Source organism: Pyrus communis, chromosome 9 (genome assembly GCF_041283825.1).
Source record: "Pyrus communis isolate YQ-2024b chromosome 9, ASM4128382v1, whole genome shotgun sequence".
Taxonomy (NCBI): Eukaryota; Viridiplantae; Streptophyta; class Magnoliopsida; order Rosales; family Rosaceae; genus Pyrus; species Pyrus communis.
Window position 1 is genome coordinate 24,960,944 of NC_142573.1, and position 20,589 is coordinate 24,981,532.

The following is a 20,589-nucleotide window of genomic DNA, read 5'->3' on the forward strand; positions in this document are numbered from 1 at the left end:
CTGCGGGCGATTGATATTTGTGAAGGAAGTGTTCCGAAGGAAGAGTTATATGTTCTGCCTTTAAGTGATTATGATACCACTAGTTAGCACACTATATACGAGATACGTTTTATGAAAAGTTTTATGGCATGCTAGGGTTTTTCGGAAAAACCTACTATATATTGTGCTATTAGTTTTCATAAAACTTGGTCCACTCATATTTGTTTTGTGCCCCCATCAGGACTTAGAATCGAAGCGTACAATCCCGATGTCAAGGCAGTTCCGCATCGGCATCTTCGAGTGCTCTCGGTGTATGACCCACTCCTTTATTCATTAAATTTTATATTGCTTTCCTTTTAGTGTTCTAAATTAGTGTATGCTCTGAACATGTTCCTCATTCGTATATTAATTATATTTAAATTTCAATTATTCTTATTCATATTTTTTTAGTTTTCAGCATTTGCACTTAATAAATGGCTTTCGTCACCCTCGGGTGTTGTCCAACAAATGACCATCCCAATATCCCACGGACATCGGGATCAGCGTGTGACATCGGGATCAGGGCGTGTCACAACATGTCACGTCAGAATTTATAGTGTAATTTAACCTACTTTAATTACCTTGGAGATTTTTGCCAAAAAAAAATTACTCTTAAAGATTCTCTACACATGAGATTAAGGTGAATAAAATTGTGGTAATAGTTTGAGCTCCAAGGTGATTGATGACTGCGTTCCCAGTTGTGTAACTTAGAAGAGACTGGGAGCGGAAAACAAGCATTCTATCATGTTTAAGTAGCAAGGGTGTGGAGAAGAAACAACCTTATATTAGGAGGTTACTAAGTTGGGTTTTTGCCGGTCCTATTTGTAATTGTTTGATTATTGATAGGATTTTTACCACCTGTAAAAGTTAGGATAAAGACACTTAAAAATACTTGTAAGAGTACAAGGTAATCGTAATATAGTCGGCTCTAGCAATGTCATTCTTTACATGGGTTGAATGAATAATTTATGTTAAAACCAAATCTTAATTAATTATATGAAAACAAAGTTTAGAAAAAGATGATTTTATAACCTAAAATTTAGAAACAAAATTTTAGTAAAAACAATTAAATAAACTGAGAAAGTAAATAAAAAAAAAAAGTTTTGAAAGTAAATTTGAGCACTACGGTTTTGCTGTCACCTTAATAATCCTACACAGTTCTTCCAATTACTTATGAATTACATATGTATATTTTGAAGGTTAGGTTTTGCTAAAGTATGTCCTACTTGGAACCTCCAACATAGAACCTATATATAATCTGCAACCCGTCCTTGCTATCTAGATCGAATGTGAACATGCAAGACTTATTAAGTTTTGTGAAACTTTTGAAAAACCATATAACCCTTAAGACGTGTCGTCTATCCTAAGAAGTTACACATATTAGTCACAAGAAGCCTTAATCAATTACAGGGATATCCCTCCGTCAAAATTGCATCTAATTACTTTTCTAAATATTCTAATTGTGCCCAATCAGTAAGACAAATAAAAAGTTTCAACATAGTGATTAATAATTCAAAACTTGTATGCATAATATCATAAGCAAATTGAAAAGAAACTAGATATTCTTGCTAAGGCTTGTTGCCTAGCCCTGGCAAAAGAAACTAGTTACAAACAATCATAAAATAAAATATTATTAAGAACATGGATAAAAAACACATTAAAAATAAACTTAAATCATCAAAAGTAGGGCCTCCCTAAAGTCTTACCTAAATAAATCTTACCTAAAAAATTGTCTTCTAAACACTAAGAAACATAATAGAATAAATAAAAGGTTTCTATTTATACTGAAATTCGGATTGCAGAGCCAACTAAATCAACTTCGATTTCATTTTCCTCTGCTTTTCCTCTCTCTCCGCTCCCCATATCTCTCGGCTTCAAGCCCACAAACCAAGTAGTGACGATCGAGCCTCAAACATGGCGGAGGCAAAATGGAGGTACAGTGACGGTCGACAACCACCTCCGGTGTTGATGAATTTGGCTGTCGGAAAGCGTCCTCGCTCCGATTATGGTATGTTGAATTTCTCGATTTTCCCTTTATTTGAGTTTCCTCTCTCCTTTTGCGTTTGTTTAGGGTTTATAAATTAGGGTTCTTAGGGATTTTAGGGTTTTCTCGCTCTCTCTTTTTTTCTTCAGAATTGCACTGTATTTCTCAGATCGGAGCTGTTCTTATTTTGAAAAAATTGGACTAATGTTGATTTTAGCTTTCGTCTCTCTGGTAATTACTCTGAACCCCCAAAAGATTTGAAATTTTTGGGAATTATTCTCATTGTTTTTGACAATTTGTTGTTGGAATTTGTATAAATTGCTGCAATTATGTTGTGAAGTGTTATGATTATTTCAAAGAACACCAATTCTATCAGTTGCAATCTGCAGATGGCTTATGAAATAATGCCCTGCGAAAGGAAGGGAAAAAAAGCCTAGAAAACACCATCGGATGATGTTTTAATCAATGGAGAAAACTGTAATTACCCACATTTTAACAAATGAAGGTTTCTTATTTCACTTTTTTGCAGGAAGCTATTAATTCTGCATCATCGGTGACTCAAACCTTAAGCGGAGAAGTGGCTGACGTTCAACGTAAGCTCATAGCTCTTGCAGCTGCATAAGGAAACTCAAGTGCAGTAAATCCTCTGGTCACACAACTCACTAATGGACCTTTGGGTGGTCTTCATGATAAGGTTTGTTCTATCTTAAATATGTGGAATATGTGGATATGTAACTCCACATGTTCAATTTTATCAAATGAGTGTTGGTTGGTAGGCTATTTTAATCATGAAAAGAAATTTATTTTAGTTGAGCAAACATTATGCACGGACTTGGAACTTCTTCCTTTGAATTGTAGTTGGAAGGGTGTATGATAAATTTAGTGGGATTTGAGCATAAGCCGGTTGCCAGCCCAATACAACTGATTGCATCCCGCAAGATTAATTTATCCACATTGAAGAATTTCTCATTATACAATTCTACTACATTTTTTTTCAAATTTAAATTTAAATATAAATTTTAAAATTTTGGTTTTGATTATGCAGTTCGTGGATTCCGTCTTGCTGCGGTATATTTAAATACTGCTGCCTGCTGTCCTCCACCATTTGAGCCTGGGCCTCCTCCACCCCCATAGTGGTATATTTTCTTAGGAGCGTACTTTGCATGAATTATTTTGTGTAATTGGTTGACTTAAATCTTTATTTGATCTAACTATTCCAATTTGGCTAATTTGTTTTTTAAATTTTTATTATATTGGAGTTGAATTTGGTATTTTGGGTATGCTATCTTTGGATGCTTAGAAAGATATGGATATGTTATATAAGAAACTGTAATTTACTTTTGTCTTTGATTTTTTACTAATGGGATGTTGTGATGGGGTTTAGTAATTTCCAGTATTCTTCAATTATTTTGAATTTACAAAATCAAATAACTCATGGAAATAAATTAATATTTCATTAATCTGTATGTAAGAGGACTTTACAATATGTCATCAAGTTTAGACCGACAACAATGAATGGCAAACTTAGGATTAATGCCTCTATTAATGTGATGTTTTCTCATGGTTGAGAAATATATACAGCTGTCTTATTTAATGGACAACATCATTCATCCTCTATATTTAATATTAATTGCTTTTCTTAATCTATTTTTCCGTCAATCTTTTCTGCTACATAACCTCATTTGGTTTTCCATTTTGTGAAATGTTTTGGAAGCGGGAGTGTGTGAAATGTGTTGATGCTGATGATAGTGCCGAATTTGGTGACACTCCTTAACTAGCAGAGCAGGTAACATAGCTTCTTCCAACTCAAATTTAATGATTCAAGCTGCCTAAGATTTGCATAACATTCCCAAGTTGTAGTTGATGTGCCTGAGTGGTTGAGTGCTTGACTAATGAATGTAACCACTAAGATTTGGATTGTTTTTGGGGGGTAAGAAATAAAATTGCTAATTTCGGATTTATGGGTTTGAATTTTTCTCGAGTATATGATTTTGTGTTTTGTGTGTATTGATTGACTGATGAAAATATGTAGCCATAAAATATTGATTTTGACATTTTTTTTTATAATAAAAAGGTTGTATGATTTGTAAAGATCCATGATTGATGATTTGGTGTTTTTGGGTTCGTGGGTTATTTTGATTGTTGAATGCCTTATCAATTTGGTTTTTAATGTCATTGTTTGTTTATCTATTTCCATAATAATCTTTTCAAATAAATGTTACTTTTTGACTTGTGAACTGTAATTTACCTTTCTTATTTTATCTTTTCTTGTAAATTTGATTTATAGGGCTCTTGGGTTGTGAATTGTGACTGAAAATTTGATCCTCACATGGAGTTAGGCAAAAACCACTATTTTTTTCTTATTACTTTTCTTTTAAATGCATTCTGATTCTGAGATTGCCTCTTTATATAATGTACAATTTTTGTAGTTGCCTTCAATGTTATTGTCATTGGCTCGGGTGCTCAAAAGATCTATACAATATGGTTTTGCCAATAATGTGGGTATTGGGTTGAATATCATAAAAGCGAATATCTGTAACTATAGATCTGCAAATGTTTGGTAGATAGAGCAATTTGGGAATTTGTTACCAAAACATTGATGGATAACATGTATATCATTTTTTTTTACGTGAATGTTGAATGTTGAATGCCTTATCATTTTGGTTTTTAACATGCCATTGTTTATCTATATCCAAAATGAGTCTGAATCTTTTCAAATAAATGTTACTTTCTGATTTGAGAAACTGTTATTCACGTTTTATTGATCTTTTCCTACATATTTGATTTACAGAGCTCTTGGGTTGTCAATTGTGACTGGAAATTCTACTCCTCACATGGATCATAGGTAAAAAACACTATTTTCTTTTCTTATTACTTTTCCTTCAAATGTGTTTTATTATGAGATCGTCTCTTTATATATTGTAAATTTCCAGCACTTATGCAAACTTCAGAGCATATAGGAAAGCAAATGTTTTCCATTTTAGATGCAAAGAACCAAATATGTTATCTATGTCTTCAATGAAACGCTTTAGTGTTATTCCTTTTAATTGTTTAGTTTTAATTGATGTTTGGATGCTTAAAAATATTCTTCATTTTGTCCTTTTGAACCTGAACGGATAATCAAATTGGAATAGTTTCTAATTTTTTAGTTCATTTTGCTTATCAGTTTATCGTACTTCTTTGAACCAAATGCAAATTCCAATCTTGCATTGTTAAGCCCTGAAATTAGAACAAAAAAACTTGCATGAAATAGAAGTTCTTTCTGATTGAGAACTCATTGTTCTTCTACTTGAAGTTTTCTCTGAGTGATTTCTGAATAATTTAGAAATGGGTATGTTAAATTGTGGGTTACGATTTCAAAACCCACGGTAGAGCACGGGCATTTTTTTTTTAGTTATAACTAAGATTAGGATAAAATATAAAGTATAAAATTGACTCGTCAATTATATATAGTGATTTGTTTTTTGCCTGATAAAATGCCTGTGAACGTTAATTTCTCTAAGTGGTGAGGTTTTACCTAGTTAAATCATGTTCACTGCGAGTTAACTTGTTGCTTCGCTTACTGTTATATAATATAAAGAATTGAATCTGTTTGTTGTCCAATTCTCATAAACTAGCAGAAGACTAGATAGTAACGCTATTTCAATCTTACTACCGGATTTGAACAAATTGGTGCATCATCCCATTGCGTTTTCAATTGGCACCAAACCCATCTTGCAAGTATTTTAATCCTAATGGATGTATGAGGTGCGTATATCCAGTTAGGCTTATGTACTCTATATTGGTGTTATACACGTTATAAATAGTATCTCCATTCAATATCATAAAATCAGTAGATATTATTTGTACCGGAATTTACGCTATTCGGTGTAATTAGCTTTAATCTAGCAGTTCAATTACCTAATATGGGAATGTACGGCTTATATAGGTTTAGGGCCGAGATCCCAGACTAATCTAAATTGAAATACAATGTGGGCCGAAATGACTTTAGGGTTGGTTGGGTATTGCTGTGCTTTGAAAAAAAGCTGCTTTAAACTGCTTTTGCTGTGCTGTGAGAATAAGCAGCTGTGAAATAAAGCAGCAGAGTGTTTGGTAAATTTTTTTGTAAAAGTGTTTTTGAAAGAAAAAAAAAGCAGTATTATAGTGTTTGGTAAACTTTTATGTAAAACAAATGTGAAAATAAAAACCAGTTTTTTAAAGTTGGGTTTTGCAGGTTCTTGTTTTTGGCTTTTTTCACTCAAAACTGTGAAAAAAAGCTGAAGCTGAATGTTTACCAAACACAAAAACAGCTCCCAGCTTTTTTTGATACCAGCTTTTTTCAGAATCATCTCAGTACCAAACCAGGTCTTAATATCGTCACGCCACTATTCGAGTTAATGTGATTTTGTGTTTGCCCATGTTCACGGTTAATTCAATAGTGCGGCTGCACTAATTTATGCAAGTGTAGAAAAGATGAAAATAAAAGGTTTAGCGTAAATTTAGAATTCTCTAAAATTTCATAGTTCTCAAATACTACCTCAGTTCTGTTGTAGATCTATTTAGCTGAACTATTCTAAGGGAATAGAGAGGGGGCTGACGGTAGCAAGAGAGAGGAGAGATTTAATTGTGAGGTGTGTGTTGTATCATCTCCATTGTGCATTTATTTATAGTAGTAGGATAAGTAAAATCCTTATCCTTTGAGGATTACAATTCTTAATAGGTAATCAACTCCTAATAGGAATATAAGAGATATTCCTAAATCCATTAGGATTTACATAATCATGTTCATATTCTAAATATGATTGCAACACTCCCCCTTGAGTATGTAAATACTCAACAAACCATCACATCATATCTTCATCAGATAGGGTAGAATAATTGATGAAGTTATCAGCACAACGGGTGAACGCAAGTCTCAAATTTAAAGAAAGTATGAATTGGTTGTAAAACTCATAAAATCTCGCTATGGTAAAACCCAAGGCATGGGGAAAACACATAGACTAAGGAGAAAAGTGAGAAGTATGCATAGTGTCTAAAACAAACGTAAAACATGACGAAAGCAATGAACTCAACGAAGTATGATCATCCTAGCATGGGTGCCTCATCAAAACCTCGTTAGGTGGCAAAAACTCAGGGGGAAAAATGCTCCTAATCGTAGGAAAAAGAGGAAGACTAATGAAAAGAGTTTGAAAACTTTGAATTTTAACGAAAAAGACAAAAATGTGTTGTAAGTGAATAGTATAAGGATTGACTTTTTAGAGTAAAAATGTGGTTTTTCGTTAAAATAAACAATACCGGGAGTTTTTCGTTAATGCTCCTAGGAAAAAGAGTATATTAAGATCAAGTGAGTATGCTTCAGGATACTCCCATTGAGTTAGGCATAACTTCCAAATAAGAGAACTACAAATGATTCAACTCAGATAATTTACGCATACCGATTCCTTGGACGAGTTTCTGAAAATTAGACTTGGGCAATGATTTGGTGAAGAGATCGGCCAGGTTGTCCTGGGAATAGATTTGCTTAACTTCAATGTTCTGATGTTACTGTTACTGGTGAGAGTAAAAGAATTTTGGTGCTATGTGCTTGGTGTTGTCTCCCTTGATTTATCCTTTCTTTAACTGTTCGATACATGCTGTATTGTCTTCAAAGATCGTCGTAAGAAGGTCAACGACGGAAGTAAGACCACTTGTACTTCGAATATGTTCCATAACTGCTCTTAAATAAAAGCACTCAAGCGATGCTTCATGCAGGGCGATAATCTCATCATGGTTCGAAGAAGTCGCAACTAGTGTTTGCTTGGTAGACTTTCAAGATATAGCGGTGTCTCCAACGGTAAAGACATAGCTCGTTTGAGAACGTGCCCTATGTGGACCAGCCAGATATCCAGCATTTACGTAACCAATAAGGCAAGAATTAATTTGATAACCATAAGGGGCAGCAATACTCGAAGATTCGTGGGTATAGAACAAGCCCAAATCCGTCGTACCCTTGAGGTAGCGGAAAATATCTTTAACACCATTCTAGTGCCTGTGTGTGGGCGCATTAATGTATCTAGCCAAAAGATTAACAGCGAAGGAAATGTTGGGTTTAGTGCATTAAGCCAAGTACAATAAAGCCCCAATTGCACTTAGGTATGGAACTTTGGGTTTCAAAATCTCTTCCTCATCCTCATTTGGATGGAAGAGATCTCGTTTAGCATCTAGAGTCCGAATGACCATAGGAGTACTCGAAGGCTTCACTTTATCCTCATTAAAATGGCGCAACACTTTTTGAGTGTAGTTCGATTAATGTACTAGGATTCCATCCAAACAATGCTTGATCTCTAGGTTGTGGTAATATCAAGGTTTCCCAAGATCTTTCATCTCAAATTCTGATTTCAAGTGTGCAACAATTTCCTCAAGCTTTGCGGGAGTTCCAATGAGGTTCATGTCTTTGACGTAAATTGCAACGATTGCAGATCAAGAATGTGACTTCTTTATGAACACGCATAGGCATAATTCGTTGTTCACATAATCCTAACTTGTCAAATATTTACTCAGACGGTTATACTACATCTGCTGGATTGTTTCAATCCGTAGAGTGATCTCCTCAATCTAATCGAGAGTGTTTTGTGGTCTAGATCTATTTGAACCAGTCAATAGAAGTCATTCTGGAACTTTCATGTATATTTCCGTATCTAGATCCCCATAGAGATACGCGGTTACTACGTCTATAAGCTGCATATTCAGTTTTTCAGAAACTACCAAACTTATTAGGTAGCAGAATGTTATAACGTCCATTACGGGGGAATACCTCTCTTTGTAATCAATCCCAGGGCGTTGAGAGAAGTCTTGCGCTACGAGGCGTGCTTTGTATTGCACTATTTCATTCTTCTCATTGCATTTCCTCACGAAAACCCAATTGTAGCTAACGGACTTCACGCGTGGTGGTGTACGAATAATATGTCCAAACACTTTACGTTTTGCAAGTGAATTGAGTTCGGCTTAGATTGCTTGTTTCCAGTTTGACTAATCCGTTATGCGTCGGCATTCATCAACGAAATATGGTTTAATGTTATCACTAAGCATGATGTCAGTAGCTACTGTGTACGCAAATGTATCGTCGACGATCATCTCATTCCTATTCCAAACCTTATCCAATACTGCGTGATGGGCCGAAATCTCACGATTCTTGGGAGGTCGGTTTATCTTATCTAAGACATTACTGTAATCTAGAATAACCTCATGCGTTGGAACAGATAAGTGAGTGTTGGTCGGATTCAAACTAGGGTCATTAGTTGGTGTCGATTTCCTCTTTCGAGGTTGTGAATCCTTTGAATCAAAGGGTCTGCCATGCTTTAGGGTCGGAGCAGATGATTGGCTAGCCGTCAATGTATCGAGCCACGTGGAAGGTGCGGCCTTCCCGCCTTCGGGGACGGTCCAGCCTTCCCAGGCGGGATTGTGACGTACATGGGGTACATATATCCTTGCATGTGCTTTTGCAGCGGGTTTATGTGATCTTGTTACCTTAGCTAGATCATTAAAAGCATCTGGCGTACTCTAAGCAATGCTCTGAAGATCTATAATTTATCGTACTTCAGTTTCAGATTGGGCAATGCGGGGATCTAAATGAGACATAGTGAGAGTATACCACGACAATTCACGGCGTTCTCTAAGAACGTTAGTATGCTTAACTCTTCCTAGTGACAGGAAGACTGTCTTATCAAAGTGACAATCCACAAAACGTGCAGTAAAGAGATCTCCTGTCAAGGGTTTTAAATAGTCAACAATTGATGGTGAATCATAATCGATATAGATTCCCATTTTTTTTCTGAGGATCCATTTTGGTATGTAGTGGTGGCGCTATTGGCATATAAACTACGCACCTAAACACACGTAAATGTGAGACGTTAGGCTCGTATCCAGTAACTAATTGTAACAGTGAATCAGGTTCGATAGTGGTGGGCTTCAGGCGGATCAACATGGCTGCGTGCAATATTGCATAGCCTCAGGCAGATACCGGCATTTTGGTTCTCATAACCAAAGTTCAAGCTATCAATTGAAGGTGCTTTATGAAAGCTTCTCCTAGGCTGTTTTGAGTGTGAACATGAGGTACAAGATGTTCCACATCAATCCCTACTGACATGCAATAATTGTCAAAAGTCTGTGACGTAAACTCTCCAACGTTATCCAGTCGGATCGACTTAATCGGATAATCAGGATGATGAGCCCTTAGCTTAATAATTTGTTCTAGGAGTTTCGCAAATGCAACGTTGCTTATGGACAACAGGTAAACATGTGACCATGGTGTCGATGCATCAACCAACACCATAACATATCTAAATGGTTAGCATGTTGGTTGGATAGGTTCACAAATATCCCCTTGAATCCTCTGAAGAAACTTAAGGGGGTTGTGAATAATCTTTGTAATCGAGGGTTGAGTTTCAACTTCTTTGAAAACAGTTTCCATAAGTCAAAAAATATATCAAATGTTACAAGAATTAAAGCAAGAAAAAACAATCAATGTTTTAGAACATCCAGATGAGTCTCATGTAGAAACAATTTCTACAGTATGAGATTCAGAAAATGAAACTGAAACTGATTCCATTAGGAAAGTAGAACAAGCTTTTCAAAATCTTGAATTAAAACGAATCACAAACAAAAAAGTCAACCTAACAACTCTTACAAAAAATTGGTACCCGAGGCCAACATCCCTGGACATTCAATTTGAGGAAAGAAACATCCAAAACCAATTCTCAGTCTCTGCTGATAAACTCTATGAATGGAATATAGATGGTTTATCAGAACAAGAACTATTGAACAAACTACAACACATTTCCATGGTTGCTAATAGTTATATTACCAATCATAATCTTAGTCAAACACAAGTTGTCGACTTTTTGGTCATCGGATTCACGGGAATGCTTTATTCCTGGTGGGAGAAACATCTCACTAAACAGTCAAGAAATGAAATCAAACATGCAGTGAAAAAAATGAGGATGAAACACCCATCTTTGATGCGCATATTGGACAAGGAGTCCCAGATGCAGTTAATACCCTACTCTTTACCATCATAGAACATTTCATAGGTACACCCAACAATGTCACCTCCAGAATCCATGACCAACTTAGTAACCTAAGATGTCCTATCCTAAGCGATTTTAGATGGTACAAAGATGTGTTTATGTCTAGAGTCATGATTAAAGAAGATAGTAAACAACTATTTTGGAAAGAAAAATTCATTAATGGATTACCAAACATTTTTGCCCATAAAATCAGAAATGTTTTAGTTAATGAAGAAGATATCATACCATATCATACCCTTACTTATGGAAATATAATTAACATTATCCAGAAGGAAGGATTGAAAATATGTATAGATATGAAAATCTCAAAACAAGTTAATAAAGATAAATCAATATGAGTTAGAAACATTTTGTGAACAATATGGATTACCTCCTATTGCTCCATTCAACCAAAAGAAAAAAATCAGACGCCTACAATAGGTACCCATACAAATACTCCTGTAGGAGACACCCTAAATATAAAAAATTCAATAAGAATTTTGAAACAAATAAATTTTACGAGACACCCAAGTCCAACAAGTGGAAGAGAAAACCCTTAGGAAAATTCCACTAAAAAAAAACAAGAACAAAAAGAAAATTGCTACAAATGTGGCAAATTCGATCATTATACAAATAAATGCAGAGTCAAGAAAACAATCAACCAATTGAAAATCTCTGAGGAAGACAAAACCCAATTAATCCAAGTCTTAGAATTAAAGGACACAGACAATAGTCAATCAAAACATGATTTAAGTTCTAATTCGTCTTCTTCCAATAATTCCTCAAGTAACCTTTTATCCCCCGACATTAAAATAGGAAGCACTGATACTTGTTGTAAAAAGATTTCAGTCCTCAACAAACAAGAAGAACAAGAAGATCTTCTTATTGAATTAATCAGCAAGTAGATAACCCTGAATTAAAATCATTTTATTTAAAGAAGCTAAAAAAGCTAATTTCTTCTGAAGAAGCCAGTACTACTCAGCCCAAAGTATACCAGAAAATCAGCCGTAGTACAACTTTAGAAAGATTCAATAAGTCTAAAAAAGAGATTATAGTTAAGGATTTACAAAGTCAACAAAATCAAAGATGAAATTAGGTTTCTAAAATTAGAAAACCTAGAAATTCGTACATATCTCAGTAGAGTTCAAAAACAAACGCTTACCAACAATAATGACGAAGAACATAATAGTTCTTCCTCAAATCACAATTCAGACTCCTAGTTTGAAGAAAAATCAACAAAAGGATTAATATTAAGATTATTAGACAAGATAAGAATCAAGAAATGGTATTTTAAAATCAAAATAATAATTGAAGACTTTCATTTAGAAACAATTGCTTTGATTGATTTTGGCGCATACTTGAGTTGCATTCAAGAAGGATTAGTTCCTACTAAGTATTTTCATAAATCAACGGAGATACTTAGTGCTGCAAACCAATCACCAATGCAATTAAAATATGAAATTCCAAAAACCCATGTCCGTCAAAACAATGTTTGTTTTAAAACCCCATTTGTTTTAAAACCCCATTTGTTTTAATTAAAAATATTTCAGATCTAGTTATTTTAGGTCTTCCTTTCATAACCCTCCCATATTCTTTTAAGGTACACCATAATTGTATAACTATCAGAATGTTGGGGGAAAAAAAAATCATATTTGAGTTTTGCACGGAGACATATCTTTAAAAAATTAAGACAATTACAAAAAGATAGCATTTTAAAAGCCATCAACTTAGTTATAAAAAAATCACAACAAATTAATTTCTTCTTTCCTTTTAAGGTACACCATAATTGTATAACTACCAGAATATTGAGGGAAAAAAAAAATCATATTTGAGTTTTGCACGGAGACAGATCTTAAAAAAATTAAGACAATTACAAAAAGATAGCATTTTAAAAGCCATCAACTTAGTTATAAAAAAATCACAACAAATTAATTTCTTAAAAGAAGAAATTAATTACAAAAGAATTGAAGAACAATTAACAAATGAATATTTGTTACAAAGTATTGACAATTTTCAAAAGAGACTTCTTAATGAATTTTTTTGGATATTCACGAGTCAAGAAGTCATAGAATTCTGCAATACAGAAATCCAAAAACTTCTCAATAAAGGAATAATTAGGAAAAGTAAATCACCTTGGTCATGTCCTGCTTTCTATGTTCAAAAGAATGCAAAATTAGAACGAGGAACCCCTAGGTTAGTCGTCAATTACAAACCTGTTAATGATGTCCTGGAATGGATACGATATACAATTCCTAACAAAAGAGATTTAATTAAGAGACTTAGCCAAACAGTAATCTTCTCAAAATTTGACATGAAGTCTGGATTTTGGCAAATTCAAATTCATGAGGATGATAAATATAAAACAACATTTGTCACTCCTTTTGGTCATTATGAATGAAATGTAATGTCATTCGGTCTTAAGAATACACCTAGTGAATTTCAAAATATTATGAATGAAATATTTAATCAATACAGTCATTTCTCAATTGTTTATATTGATGATGTTCTCATTTATTCCAAATCGATAGATGAGCATTGGAAACACTTAAACATGTTTGCTATGATAATTAAGTCGAATGGATTAGTTGTCTCAACAACCAAAATCAAGTTGTTCCTAACCAAAATTAGATTTTTAGGATACAATATCCACCAGTCAATCATTGAATCAATAGATAGAGTAATTCAATTTGCAGATAAGTTTCCAAATGAAATCACTGACAAAACCTAGTTACAAAGATTTCTAGGATGTTTAAATTATGTTGCAGAATTTTACCCACATCTTAGACAACAATGCAAACCCTTGTTTGATCGTCTAAAAGAAAATCCCCCATCATGATCTAATACTCATACTTCCATAGTCAAGCAAATCAAATCACATGTTAAGACTTTGTCTTGTCTTGGCATTCTAACCCCCAATTCATTCAAAATTGTTGAAACTGATGCCTCTGAAATTGATTACCAAGGTATTCTCAAACAATTAATTTCTTCTGGATTTCCTGAACAAATTGTTTGTTTTCATTTAGGACTATGAAATCCAGCACAAAGTACTTATAGCACTATTAAAAAAAAGTTTTTAGCAAATTGTTCATTTTCATTCCGGATCTATTGTATTATGTATTAGCAAATTTCAAGATGATTTATTAAATCAAAAGTTTTTAGTCAGAGTCGATTGCAAATTTGCAAAACATGTTTTACAAAAAGATGTTCAAAATATTGCATCAAAACAGATTTTTGCACGATGGCAAGCCATATTAAGTATTTTTTATTTTGAAATTGAATACATTAAAGGCAGACAAAATTGCATTCCTGATTTCGTAACTAGAGAATTTTTGCAGGGGAAGAATGACAGCAAGAAAACTTGATCAGAGGAGGCTTCCAACCACTCTACCACCTTCACCAGTCAAACAAGAATCAAGCCTAGCTTCTTCATCGGCCTTAGCCATTACCAACCGCTTCACTCCCTTAGGTTCCACAATAGGAAACTTCAGGCCAAACTACCAAACACCACAACCAAATTACCAAACGGCATTAGTTAGTCAATATGATCCTTATTCAACCTCGACATACCAATCATCATCATTCCAACCAGTCAGTTATACCAAAACATCACCATATGTCAAGAAAAATCCCAATGAATATCTTTTCAGTATCCCTTTCAACATCTATCAACAACAAGCACTAGAAAAAATAGCCAAAACAGTTTTCCCCCCAATTTCCATTATCAGCCTACCGAATCACATAAAACCCTAAAATATTATCAAGCTATTCTCAGTGAGACTGAATCCATTTCAATAAAACCACTCTACAGCAAAACCCATGAAAACAAAATCCTTTTATTATTCTCTTTACATTGGAAAATTTCTAACTGAATCAGAATGGGTACTCCCCCTTTACCAAACCAAACCCCTTCATACCCTACATGTTCTTATCCCTCACAATCATTACAATTATTTTGATTATATTCAAGCATGGACTAACGATTTCCTTCATCAAACAGAAGACTTTAGCTATTCATGGTTTATCAATATTGACAAGAGTTTTAGATTAAATTTCCCTGCATGGTTCCCAAAATGGTGGTCAATTCACAGCCCAACAACCAACCTTTTACCAGAAGAATTCATGCAAGCTCTATCAACCAGCTTTCAAAAGAAATTTGACAGAAGCCGATTCAATTACAGAATTACACTTCTCCCATTATTTATGGCCAATTACAAAGTCCCATGGATTTTAAAATAGAATTATGAAGTTGAAACCGGTGAAGTTGTACAGATCAAGATCGGTAAAGTGGTGGGATAAATTCAATCATTAGAAGATCATCAATCTGGTCCTTTCCGAGTTTCCCATCGACCCAATTCTAGCTATTCCAGCTCCATCAACAATGGCGTTGCTAACCATTCCAGAGCAATCTCTATCAGACATTAGTCCATCATCATCTCTCAAAGGAACAACTAAGTCATCCAAATGAACAAGTTCAAAGAAGAAAGAAAAATCATCCCAGCTCAAAGATTTAGCTCAATAGTTAATTGCAGAAGCAGCTTTGCTCTATGATGAAGACTCAAACTTTGCTGCTTCGGACACATTCTCACGACATCCAGCCAACTCATCAAGTCAGAAAACACAGGCAACATATTATCAGAATTCCTAGGACCCATTTGAAATTTGAAAAATTTAGCCATTTGAAGTCACAGTAATAAGGCATGTGACCCTAATAGGAAACATGTCGCTTATAGCACCGAAAGTTGTAGCCATCATTCCAAATTCTGGACAAAACACTATTCATCCATCATTATGTTCCCAATTATGGCCGCGTGATTCAACAGTCATCTACTTTTAGCATATTTCCAGCTCATAGCACAACCAGATTTTCCGCCTCAATTAATATCAACAATCCATAAAAACACAACCTAAGTTTCATTCAAAGGAGGCTGAAACTTCTGCGCATTTTCAGATCATAACAGAAGTAATATTCAACTTACAATATCTCAGTTCAAAAATTGTAAAATTTTAGAATGTCAAGGATGCCTGCGTGCACCAATATCCTTTGCATCAGTTATTTTCTCATTTGCTGCCTCAATCGTCAGTAAATCAATTGTAACTTTCAACGTAAGTTTTGCAACAAAACTTATTTTCAAATTATACCTGCATCATTATTTTGAATTCATTATTTTCATTAAGAAGAATATTTTCATAACAACTGATTTTGAATGGCACAAAATTCTTACTCACAGTAAATTCATCGAGTATCTCAAGTTCAAGGTAAACACGGACCAATCATTTGTTCAATTCTTTTTTTTTTATTTTTTTTTTATAACAGTTGGTTTCATGGCATCTTTAATCCAGGATATCCTCATCAGATTTCACATAATTCCATGAATAATTCTTTTAACAGCTCATTCAATCCTAATTATCATTACCCTTGGTATAATTGTCCTCATCGTCATTATTGTCATTAGCTTCCGCCCTATTTGCTATATATATATTGACAATTATATGAAACATATACAATATATGTATCGTAAGGAAAATATGAACACAGAGGGGTTCATGCATCATGGGAAATGTTTTCATGCTTCGTGGTTCAAATATCTTCCTTCATTTTAAGTGTACCTGATCGGCAGAAAACAAATAAAAGCCTTTGAATTGGAAAAAAGCCTCATCCTACGATCCATCAGTTCCTCAGCTTCTAGCAAGAGCGTGTTGATAACGTGTTGGAGGGCTCTTTAATTGAGGTATTCTAAGGAAATAGAGATAGGGGGCTGGCGGAAGCAAGAGAGAACAGAAAGATTTAATTGTGAAGTGTGTGTTGTATCACCTTCATTGTGCCTTTATTTATAGTAGTAGGATAGGTAAAATCCTTATCTTTTTAGGATTACAACTCTGAATAGGTAATCAACTCCTAATAGGCATATAAAAGATATTCCTAAATTCACTAGGATTTACACAATCACATTCCTATTCTAAATATGACTGCAACAAATTCTTTATTCTTCTTCAAAATGAGGTATTTATTACATTACAAATGAGCAACACTAAGAAATAAATCAAAACAATCCTTTGTCTACAAGACAATGAAACCTAGGCCAAATCAAATCATATCAAAATCCTAATTAAATCTTATAAAATAAAAAAATAATGCCCTTTTTATTTTTCAAAAAGAAACAACTCATTCGGATCCAAAAGTCACAAGCACGTAGAATGCCATGATGGCTAAGAGAAGATCCTCGTGTGGAAAATCTAAAATTGTTAAGGACCAAGGTCCAGAGAGTAATTGATGTCCAATCCTAGGCAATCAAGGTCCATGATCAATCTATATTCTGTTCAATTCCTATCATACCATAGTGTAGCCGTGGTCGTTTTTTATTTTTTTTGTTGGTAAAAATACCATGCCAAAACATGGTGAAACATTTATTTCAAACAAAACAAACTTACAATAAAGGCCCAATACATGTACATAAAGAAAAAGGGGACCTTCCAAACAAACAAAAAAGGGCCCAACAAAAAGTTGGGACCCAAGAAAACAAAAACTAAAAACAACCGAGGATTCGTTGCAACCAACGCTAGTACAACAGTGCTTGTCGATCCGCACAAATCCCATCCTCCAACCGAGCCTCACGTCAACAATCCCATCAACCAATTCCAATCTTTAGTCCAAGCACAGCCACAAACTACAAAGAACCTGCATCAAAGTGAAAAAAGCGCGTGGAAATCCACGAGCAACACTGCCATCCAAGGCAGATAGCAAAACAAAGGTGATAGTGTTTGGAACACCTGACCCAATGGAAGCACCAAATCAGAACTCACCAACTCGACAAGCCGCAAATTGCAGTGAAACTTGACTAAAGATCGAAAATTAGAGGAAGGAGGAGGAGATACACCAGTGGGATGAGAAGAGGGTAAATCGAACGGGAGCCGTAGTCTAGATTATTTTGTTTTCATGTGCAATTTACTTCCCACACTTGTCTCTCAATTTCTTTACATTCTTCAATTTAATCAACGCATTGTATTTCAATTCTCTTTTACTATTGCAAATTCAATTCAAGCACTCGGCTTTTTTTTTTTTTTTTTTTTTTTTTTTTTTTTTTTCTCTTTTTTTTTGAGTTCATCGATATTTTTACACTAAGCGGAGGAGGAGTTTGGCAAAGCCACACAATGGGCAACCTAATTTGGTATCGAATTTGCCATCCACAAGATTTGAACCTAAGACCTTTCACTTCCAAGTGAAGAAGATTACCACCACACAGTAGTACTGATTAGCTAGCACCTTTAAAATTTTTTATTTTACACACTTTACACTTAGTCTTGTCTTAATTTTATTTAATTTCGAAGCGCCTTTATTTCTACTCACTAGTTCTTCATTTAATTTATACTTTCTCACAAGTAGGCTAACTTACTCTTGTATATTCTCTATTCCTTTTTCTCATTCCATTTTCCCTTCCTCCCATCTATCTCATCACTTGGTTGTTCGATCAAAGCATTTGAATCTGAGGTAGAGAAAAAACCTAAGTTGAGAGAAGGTTCCTTGCTTGGCCCTCTTACATTTTTTCTATGTCGATCATTCTAGGCCACATGGTGGCACACTTGCACATCTAAATCAAAGAAGGATAAAAAAAATCCTTCTAGGCAACCCAGCCTGGCCAGGAAAAGAGAAACCAACTCTTGCTAGCACTTGGAGAGATTCAACACAAAAAAAAGTTTTTATATTTCCGATCCAAGTTAGTACTCTAGCGTGTTTTAATTATATGGACATTGGTATATATTAACTGTTATTTCTGTACTGTTTTATGTACTACTTTGGAAGTTCCAACAATAAAAAGCAGCAGATTTTCCTTTCAAATACTATTTGGTGGAGATGCATAATATAAAGAGATGATTATAAAATGGAAATAAAATTCTAAAAAAAAAATATTTGTTCCTTTATTTGATCTTGTAATTAGGATTGCAAATTCTTGACAAAAGCAATGTGTCAAGCTCCGTGGAATTTATTCTTCTCCATTATTGTTACATAAAGATATAGATATCATCATATGCATATGTAATCCTATTTCGTGCTTATGGGCAGAATGTAATGACGTAGTCAGGTCCACCAATGCAGGTAAATGTGCTGTTTTTATCATCAAAAGCGTAGCTATAAGCTTGAGGGCACTGCTGCTCAAAGATCTGAGAGTACTTTGTGGGAGGACATTTCTCTGGCTTATTATTCGGCGGAGGGCAGCAGTACTTTGGATCGCCAAATGCAACGCAAGCGCTTTTGCAACTGATGACACGCCCATCAGCTGCTTTCACTTGCAACTCAGCTGGGCACGCAGCGTTAACATTGACAGGGCAAGTCGAGGCCTTGCACTCGCCCGTGCCACCTTTTGGTGCAACAGACATAGGCAAGTTGAAGCCGTCAACAAGGCTAACATCGTAAAAATCTTTACCCCTGTTTTCCGCAATTGTGATTTCAACTAAAGTTGCTGGTGGAACTGCGCCTGCCCCGTTGCATTCGACCTTGCCAGAGCCACAGTTTGCAGTTTCACAAGTGAATTTTCCAGCGGCGTCCGTGGAGCATCTGGTTCGGGCCCAGAAACGACCAGACCATGGAGATGGAGCATCCACTGATCGGCTAGCTTTGGATGCTAGTTCAAAGCCGGTGAGTGATAATTGAGGTTTTTGGTCACCGGTTAGGGTTCCTGGCCAGATCGTATTGGGGCAGTTATTTGTGAAAGTGATTTTCGCTGCATGTGCACCTGCATTTATGTTCAACATAGAACTAGATACTAAGAATATTGATACTGAAAAATTTACATACAATTATAAATATATCTAATTAAATAATTAAATAAATATCATTTTTTTAAGAACCTTTTCATAAGTAAGCAGTAATTTTATTATAAATATACTTTGATGATTATTTATCTAATCTCATGTTCGCCTCATTGGTTAGTTCACTTATATGTATCCGGATTGAGAACTTTTACGGTATCCTTTTAAAAAGTACTATCCTTTTAAAAAGTAATAGTACTCCTTGTTTTAATAAAATTATTAGTGAACGTCACAGAATTATCCATCATCGTTATTCTCTTTTAGACTTCCTACTTGAGACTAATATGAAACAAAAAGAACAAAAAATATAATGAGAAGTTTGTATGATATTACCTGAGAAGAAGAGGATGGCCAAGGTGAGGCCGAGGAGGGAAGCTACTTGGCTCTTCATCATCGACATTGAGTATGTCTTAACTGCCTGTTTGCTGCTAATTAACTTCTGATTTGATGATAAACTTAGGAACGAAGGGGGGTTCATATAGGCTTAGAGCGTGCCTAACTTTTTTGATCTTTTGCATGAGTAAGAATTATGGGTCTAAGCTGCCTTGGGAACTAGGAAAACGAACGCGCTAACTAACAAATAGATAACGATATTTGGTCTTGGATGAAATGAAGGATATAGGATGAAGAAAGAATGGTGAGACCGTGAGAGACATATAGAAAAATGTACAAAAAATAAAATTTAAAAACAAAACACTAAAAATTATGTAAAGCTTTGCAAGTGGTCCTTTACTACAGTGGTGGAAAGGTGTTGAGCCA

General features: G+C 34.7%; 1 protein-coding gene and 1 long non-coding RNA gene across 9 annotated transcripts; one reads left to right on the forward strand and one right to left on the reverse strand.

The window, feature by feature from the left end:
- The first annotated feature begins 1,726 nt into the window (after positions 1–1,726).
- On the forward strand, positions 1,727–18,067 carry LOC137740901 (uncharacterized). 8 transcript variants are annotated; one of them, XR_015966882.1, is made up of 7 exons: positions 1,760–2,026; positions 2,172–2,233; positions 2,532–2,696; positions 3,048–3,138; positions 3,717–3,788; positions 4,794–4,847; positions 5,623–7,273. It is a non-coding gene; the product is annotated as an uncharacterized LOC137740901 (long non-coding RNA). The 8 variants fall into 8 exon arrangements; XR_015966883.1 differs by lacking the exon at positions 5,623–7,273 and adding an exon at positions 4,936–5,049; XR_015966885.1 differs by lacking the exon at positions 2,172–2,233 and adding an exon at positions 14,361–18,067 and having other exon boundaries at positions 1,766–2,026; positions 5,623–5,749.
- Positions 18,068–18,914: 847 nt separating this feature from the next.
- LOC137740925 (thaumatin-like protein 1a) lies at positions 18,915–20,384 on the reverse strand. Its single transcript, XM_068480729.2, has 2 exons — positions 20,164–20,384; positions 18,915–19,754 (listed from the first exon to the last, which is right to left on the reverse strand). The coding sequence occupies exons 1-2, from the start codon at positions 20,306–20,308 to the stop codon at positions 19,075–19,077; spliced, it is 825 nt and encodes a 274-aa protein (XP_068336830.2). The 5' UTR covers positions 20,309–20,384; the 3' UTR covers positions 18,915–19,074.
- Positions 20,385–20,589: the final 205 nt, after the last annotated feature.